This window comes from Solanum pennellii, chromosome 3 (genome assembly GCF_001406875.1).
Source record: "Solanum pennellii chromosome 3, SPENNV200".
Taxonomy (NCBI): domain Eukaryota; kingdom Viridiplantae; phylum Streptophyta; class Magnoliopsida; order Solanales; family Solanaceae; genus Solanum; species Solanum pennellii.
The window spans coordinates 64009707-64018309 of NC_028639.1; the positions used below are offsets into that span (position 1 = coordinate 64009707).

Here is an 8603-nt window from a genome sequence, read left to right on the forward strand (position 1 = left end):
ACGACGGTCCGTCCTGCCATTCCGTTACGAAGTTCAGAGAGTCGATTTCAGTACCCAAATTTCAGAATTCTAAGTATTTTGGAACGAGACTCCCTCGACGGTCCGTCGTGCCCATGACGGTCCGTCGTGGGTTCCGTCGTCTCAGCCAGTTTTTCCAGAAATAAAATCTGCAGCTCAAAACGACTAAACAGGTCGTTACAGTACACAGTTGATACATAATACAAAATATAGTTGATATGAAAAAATATATACATTGGATGCATAATACAAAATACAATTGTCATAATTATGTGAAATATTTTTTGGGCTACAATTATTAATTTAAAATGGAGATTAGGGAGAGGCTTGTGCGTGCGCGGGGAGGGGGGAAGAGGCAGTGACGGAGTCATAATTTTTAATAAGGGGCTTTAAAATCGGAAGAAATAGACACACGAAGTAGTTGAAGGGGGTTCAACATCTACTATATATACCCAAGAAATATTTTAATCGTATATAAATAATATAATTTTCCGCCGATGGGAATAAGATGGGAATTGGGGGAGGAAAGAGGCAAGGAAAAGAGGAGAAAAAATTACTATAGAATCCTACATATAATTACAAATTATAATGATTTATAGTAAATATTATTTATTTTATGGTATAATTTTTCCTAAATTTAGTAATCAATAACTCTGTAAAAGCGATAATTTGGTTGCTGCTAAACAAAATTTTTGATAGTACAATTATAACTATTAAAATCGATATGGTACATACTATAGTTTAAACTCAATTCTAAGCCGACAGGAATGTTGTATTTCAATAAAACAAGTGAACATTAAAACAGAGGTTCCTATCAAAAACTAATCTAGGAAAATATTTGGTCTTTATGTGCCCAATATGCTTGTGGGGCTCAGTAAATCATAAGCCCATCATTCGATTAATTTTTGGAAAACCATATGTATATATGTACTATATATGCATATTGTATACAAACTACATATATTTTTTTATATATAAATAAGTATACACATTATCTATAATATAGTATAATTATTTTAGAAGTTGGAATCCACCTGCAGGTTGTGGGGATTCTGGACTTGGTATACAATCTACATCACTAATTCTTCTTGTTGTTATTATTATTATTATTATTAAAAAATATTATCATTTGTATTTATTTATATGTGTGTAGTATTAAATCTCATAAACGACACACCAAATAGAAATTCTAAATGAAGAATTAAAGAAAAAAATTAAAACTTTTATTACTAATAAAAGAAAATACAACACAAAGCTAGCCAACCTTTGTAAGTATCAACACCCATTTTATCTAGCTATCTTAGAACAAGGAGGTTAAAAAGATACTAAAGACTTACGAAAATTCAACTAATTGTGTATAAACACATTTAGGATTAGGAAAACTAAAGACTAATACAAACTAAAACTTCTATCCTTGTTCTTTTAATTCAGGGGCTCGCTATGCCAGTTCAGAGTAGATAACCCATCGTTTGTCTAGACCTCCACGGTTTGCAACTTGGGCTCATTCTCATCAACTTTAGGTTCACACGTAGTACCATGTGGACACGTCGCCACGTGTACTTTATCTTTGCAAACCATTAAACCAAGCCTCACTATGTCAATAATTTGTTCTTGTGTAAGTTCTGGGAACTTCTTATCTGCATTCATGTTCTCATCCTTCACAATGACTTCACCCTTTTGTATCTCTGGAAGTTTCTGTTCCTTTAGAATAGCCTTCTCCTTTTTGCTGTATATTACATATAGAATCATTTGGAGTATACCAAAGATGAATCCCAATATATTTGGAGCCTATAAATAATAAAACATAACAAGGGAAGTACATTAGGATATTTTATTAAAAAGAAAACAATATAATTTTACGTGAACACTAATAATTGAATAACTTACCGCGATGTTAATGTCTTTTAATAAAAGACCATAGAAAAACCACATAACGGCACTTAATGTGAGAAAAACTGATAGAAGTAATGGCATGTATTCCACACTCTTTGTTTTAATGACTTTTCTCTGCATGAAATATAACAAGAAAAATTAGCACAAAATCAATGAGAATTTTTTTTAAAAAAAATGTACGTAAAAGCATACCACAATGCCTAAGGGTGCAACAAATACACATAATGAGAAAATAAGGCAAATCCATCCAACAACTTGTCCACGAATGACTCCTTTGAATAGAAATTGAGTAACCAAAATTATTGCACCAAATCCACCCACAACAAATAAAGAGAGCATCTTTATAGTTTGGACCTGCGTTAAATTAATTATAAATATCATAATAAAAGAACTCCACGTTAAAAAACAAAGGAAAAAGGGTCTGAGAAATACTCCAAAACTTACCCTGGATTTTTTTGGTGCATAGATAAGGTAGAAAACAACGTAGATAGTTTCAATGAAAACACCAAATGTGTTAATAGTGATGAGAAGTGTTGTGTTGGTCTTCAAAAATGCGTAGTATATCCAAAGCATGGAGCTAAAGAGAGCAACCACATATGGAATTGATTGATAACCTTCAGCTGTTTTCTTCTTATAAATTGTGTAAAACGTTGGCCTGGAATATTAAATTTGTGAAACTATATTGTTAGATTATAATCCAAAAAATAAATAAAATAGGAGCAGTAAACATTTTAAATAAAATGACTTACAATGGAGAAAGGAACACAATGAACGAAACAATGTTCCCTGCAAGTTTCAATAGGAAAAAAAAAACTATTTAGGCATGTAAATTACTATATTAAACGTATGCCATGTTATAATTATTATACATTTTACACGCACTGTGATTTCCTACTTTGTGAAATTACGCTGAGTATGTTATTAAGAGAAAAATGAAGGAACGAGAGGTATATATTTACCAAGGACACCAAAAATAAAAGCCCAGTGATCTGCAGAAAAAGCCATCTTTTTTATTTTTTTTTTGTTCAAATGTGTAGCACTCTCTCTATTGCTAGACACAAAGAAGTGCTGTGAGTTAACAAAGACTTGCAAGTTCTTTTACTTGACAGTGAAATGAGAAGGACTTGATTGAAGTATTTATATTAGGGGAAAGTAGGTGTGTTCACTATTGAAAATAATATTTGTACAAATAATATTATTAATTTTTTTAATGCAAAAGAGCACTATGATGTTTAAGGGTCCCAAGATTCTCTTTTATTATGTCATTACCCAATCCTAAGGGCCACTAAAGTTTACAACTATATCATTTTTGTTTTGTTATTATTTTTGGGAGAGGGGTTTGATTTTAATGAATTTCTATACAAAATGAAACTCCTAATCAGCTAAAACAAATATCAAGAAATGACTGGTGGACCAATGATTGGCTGCCATTTGGCATCAATAATTAGAATTTTCATGCATTGAGTTTGAGTAGATCAATTTGGCCGATGATTGAAAAGGCAAGATAAGCTTAGCTCTGCAATTGCTTTACTTGTTAGACTTATCATGTCTTGATGGGTTGTCATTTAATTATCCCTAATAGTGTTTTAATGAAATGAAATTAAACTAATTTCTTAATTTTGTAAATTACATGCTAGTGACATGTTTATCTTAACATGCTTTCCTATACATTAATTAGGCTTCGATTGTTGTAACTTGCCAGCCTAACCCACAATCACCAAATAAATTGTACAAGAAAATAATTTCAAAAAAATTATTATTTAAGGTGTGTTTGCTATAATATGAAGGAAAATATTATGAAAAATAAGTAGATTGATACTTATTTTCTGAAGTTCGATAAGAAAGTTAAGAATATTATTTTCAAAATGTTTGTATTCAAATACTTATAAAACATGTTTTCGTTATGTTTATTACATTTTCTCTAATTTACTCATTCTTAAAAACTTTTTTTTTCAATAAAACACGAAAAAATAAGAAAATTTCAAAAATGTTTCTTAGAAAATGGTTTTCCTTCAAATTAAAGTACTAGACTTTCTGTCATATCGTTTGGCTCGATAAATTCTACTTCTTTGGTGCTCTATGTTGTTAGACAGAATATTTTCCATAACAACTCCCTCCTCTCATTTCTTCTTCTTTTTGAGATACATTTCTTTAGCCTAAAAAATAATAATTTTGGTAGACAAAAAGGATTAAACTTTAAGGTTTTGTGGATACTGTTCACCCAAATTCAACACCCAGTACATATATACCTCATGCTATAAATAAATAATATAAGCTTTTCTCAACGATTGAACCCAAAAATTTATTTTATTTTTACATAATCCCTATTTTAATTTATTTGTCTGAATTTAGTTTGACATGCTTAAAAAAATTAAGAAAATTTTTGAATTTTATAATCTTATACAAAAATGTTATGTTTCAATCTTATAATCATATACATGTTTTATGAAAAGAGATACGTATTTTTTTTTCAAAATAAAATAAATAAATTGAAACAATAAGAATATTGTCTTTCTTTCCCTTGCTTTACATTTTTTTTTGGGGACAACGTGTTAAATGTAAAATATCTGTCAGGGAATAGAGCATTTTGCTTTGATGATATATAATTATAATTCAAAGGTTGATTTTTTATTATCATAAAGGATGTGTTGTCACTTTGAACCTTCTTGCTTTAGTCTTATATAAATTGTATTCTAATACTATGTGTACACATTGCTTGCCTTACAATTTTAACTTTATATAAAAGAGAGAGATTAATAAACAATTGAGAGATAGTGATTAAAAGTTGTAGTTCAAATTGTCAAAATTGCGTGGAAAACTCAAAGTTTTATTCTTAGGTAATAATACATGGTCCTTCTTCCCTTCCCACATTAACACTTTGAAAGTTAAAACTTAAAAAAGAATCCTACTTTTAATTGATCACCACGTAAAGCGTGTTTAACTTTTAACCGAAAATAACATTTATTTTAAAATCGTGATGAATTTCTAATTTCTACTTTTTATTGTGATTGAGATATAGTTATTGTTGAAGAATTTCTAGCCCCTTATCGGTAATATAGTAGATAGTTGTATGTCATAATGCTCGAGTTTAAAAAAATTAAAAATAAATTTTGCAATACATGGAGTAATAAATTAAGAATGTGTTTAGTGTTCGATTTTTATGAACTATATATTACATATCCTACGAATTATTAACGCGGTTGAAAGATGATGACTATGTAAAGTAAATTTAGTGGATGATGATTAACGTTATTTTTTGTTATAAACAAGTTTTGTCATTTTTATTAAGTATTATAATATATGAGAAAAATATATTTTTAAAAAGAAAACTTTATTATACTAATAAATTAGACATTTCGCTCAATATTCAAAAAGATTGATCTTTGATTTTAGTGTTTAGCTATTGAACTTATACATAGCATATCCTGACCTAACTTGTAAGTTATTATAAGAGCCCGTTTGGATTGCTAAAAAGTTAGTCAAATTTACTTTGTTTTTAATTTCTGAAAGTGTTTGATAAATATATATAAAAAAAAATTTAAATAATTCAAAAATAACTTAAAATAAGTTAGGAAGTATTTGGGAAGGTCAAAGATGACTTATAATTAGTTTAAAATGACTTAAATTAAGTCAGAATTCAAAAGTAGGTCTCCCCCTACTTCATATTTTTTTGACTTAAAAATCATTTCAATTTCACTTTTTATTTTTAACTTAAAAATTACTTTTTTTTAAACTAATCCAAATGAGTTCTAATACAAAAATATAAACTTATAAAATATACCATGCTATAAGAGTATAATTAAGTTTATATTCCAAAAGGAAAATAGTAAGTTTATAAGGAGAAGCAAAAACTAAATACCATCACAAAAATTAAAGATCGAATGACGACTCATAAATAAATGCTGGGATTTTTGTGTGGCCATTGGATCTAGTGAAGCTCCCAACCAACCAATCCCCAAAAGTTAAAGTCTCCATTTTGCTTGGTGACATTTAGTCAGAGGCATCAAGAATCGAATCTCACTAATTCCCTGGCCAACTTGACGTTAAAAAATTTGTTAGGAATGGACAATTCAATTTTATCTCCATTTTAATTAATTTGATTGTCCAGAAGAATTAAAAATTTAACATAAATTATTAGTTTCGTTCATGGACTATTGACATCTTTAAAATTATTATTTTATTTGACTAACTAAACATAGAATGACATAACAAGTTATCTCAAATTATTATAGGAGCATGAAGCTGTTAATAAAAAATCGAAACAAATGTTGGAAACACCTCTTAATTTGGCTAGAATTTAAGGATGGATTTTACTAATATTGTAAAATTGGAGATATTTTTTAATTCAAGTAAATAATGATTTTATGGCTGTCAATAGTCAATGAACGAAACTAGTAACGGATGAGAAATCTCATTATCCTTAGTTAAGAAGGTTTAGGTCCCAGACGCGAGATTATGAGAGAAACTCCGGTTAATGAGTATTTCTCTTTAGAAAGAATAATATATTTTATGTTTAGTACTAATTAACTCCGATCCTACTTATTTATGATTTTTCGACAGAGAGAGTATAATTTAATTTTAGAATAATTTTTTTATTTTTAATAATCATATAAAATATTTATAAATCTTTATATTCTTATTCTTAAATTCTATACCCAATTCGTTTGACTCTTCAAGACTTGAAATTCGCCGTACCAGGTAGTACCTTCTCCCGACTAACTAGGGACTAGGAAAATGTTGCATCCCTTCTGTATCCCAATAGCCTTTTTCCTCACCAAAAAAGTTAAAAAGTAAACCTTCATTTTTTTTAAAAAAAAATATCTAATTGAATTTGACATAAAATTTAAAAGACGTAATTCTAAATTAAAATTATATATTTCAAATATATTAAAAATATTTTTAATTTTATGATCTTAAATATGTCATATTAAAATTAAAATATCAACAAAAAAGAAAAAAGTCATTTTTAAACCGACTAAAAAGAATAATAAATCATTCTACTTTGTTAACAAAGAGAGTACAAATTTATTAAGGAGTCACTTTATTTAGAATAAGTTATTTCAAAATTACTTATCATAGAATAAGTTATCTCGAAATAAGTTAGTCCAGCATGTATACGGAATAACTTACACTATCACTATGTAAAAATGGTGGAATAACTAATCCAATAGCGACAACCTACATGATACAGTAATTCTATATTTTATCATAAAATTATTATATTTTATATCTTATATCAAACAGACAGATTCTTAATTCGATCCGATTGAAATAATTCATCCCACGAAACATATGAACACCACTCTTTCGTTGAGGTAATTTTTTATGTGATGAAATCAAATACTCATCAGACTGTGCATATTAACGTGGAGAGAAAACTAGACCGCTACTTTGATAAAAAAAAAAAACATTAAATTAAATTATTCTACTTTTGTTTCATAGCCAAGTGTGTGTCTATGGCATATTAGTTCATTACTTTTCAATATAAAATTTAAGAAAAAGTCAGTTGTTTCACTTTTTCAGTTAGACCAGTATACAACCCTGGATGCCACTTTGTGCCAATTTAGTGCCTCCATTGCACTCTTGCACCCTATCCCTCCCATTATTTTATATGTCTTTTTTGATTTGACGGAATATATTAACAATCTTTTAAGTTTGTTCTTTTCTTCAACTTAATGAGATTGTTTCATTTGATATGGTATTTATTTAAAATAGATTTTTTTTAAAAACTACGGGGTAAAATATATCTTGGTTTTAAATTATTTTATCGAGAATAAAAGAAAAAAATTATGAATTAATTGTTGCTAATTATAGTAAGATAATATTTTTTTTATAAATAGAAAGGCATAATCAATAAATATATAACTTTGCTTCATCTGACATTTATGGAATAAAATTAAATTTTCATTCTACATGTATTATGTCATGCAGAACATGTGTGTATACTTGTTTAATTTTATACTCCCTCTGTTCCTATTTAGTTATCCACTTTATAAAAGGCACACATATTAAGATAATAATAATTAACATAGTGAAGTTACAATCTTACCCTTATTAAATATAGTTTCAAAAAGGATGAATTAAAACTATGAAACTTTTAAGAAGTTTAAATGAGGGTATAATAGGAAAAAAAATTTTGTCCTTTCTTGATTTGTCAAAATGGACGAGTAAATAGGGACATCTTAAAGAGGAAATATGGACAAGTAAATAGAGACAGAGAAAGTATATGTTTAAGTATGTACTTATGCGCCCCCAAAATTTGAGGGCATATCTGTCAGTTCAATCATGTTAAATGCCATATTTATATATAATATCAATGAAAAAAGTATCACGTAAATTAGGATGGAAAGAATATTATTTATTGACCTCACTAAAACACTCAAAGTACTATGGTTTTCTTTTTTTTTTTAATCATCTACAAATATACACGATGAAAAATCTATTTCTGGTTCAATTTTGAAAAATATTCTAAGCATATTCATAAATATTTATTATAAAGTTAAGTTAGTCATTTAAAATATATCAATTATCTCTTCAATAAGTTGTATAAGCTGAGGCATTTTCTAATTGATATTGGATGTCTATAATTAGAATAAGTGACATGTTTATTTTGTTAACTTATCTACTCATATTGACGCTTGAAAACATACTAATTATTTTTTCAAAATCATATATATATATATATATATATA

At 27.9% G+C, this 8603-nt stretch overlaps 1 protein-coding gene across 1 annotated transcript; it reads right to left on the minus strand.

The window, feature by feature from the left end:
• Nucleotides 1-1219: 1219 nt before the first annotated feature.
• LOC107012801 (bidirectional sugar transporter N3-like) lies at nt 1220-3031 on the minus strand. The gene is made up of 6 exons (XM_015212728.2): nt 2871-3031; nt 2661-2697; nt 2356-2566; nt 2104-2265; nt 1906-2025; nt 1220-1806 (listed from the first exon to the last, which is right to left on the minus strand). Exons 1-6 carry the CDS (start codon nt 2914-2916, stop codon nt 1492-1494), a joined length of 891 nt encoding a protein of 296 aa, XP_015068214.1. The 5' UTR covers nt 2917-3031; the 3' UTR covers nt 1220-1491.
• Between the last annotated feature and the right edge of the window lie 5572 nt (nt 3032-8603).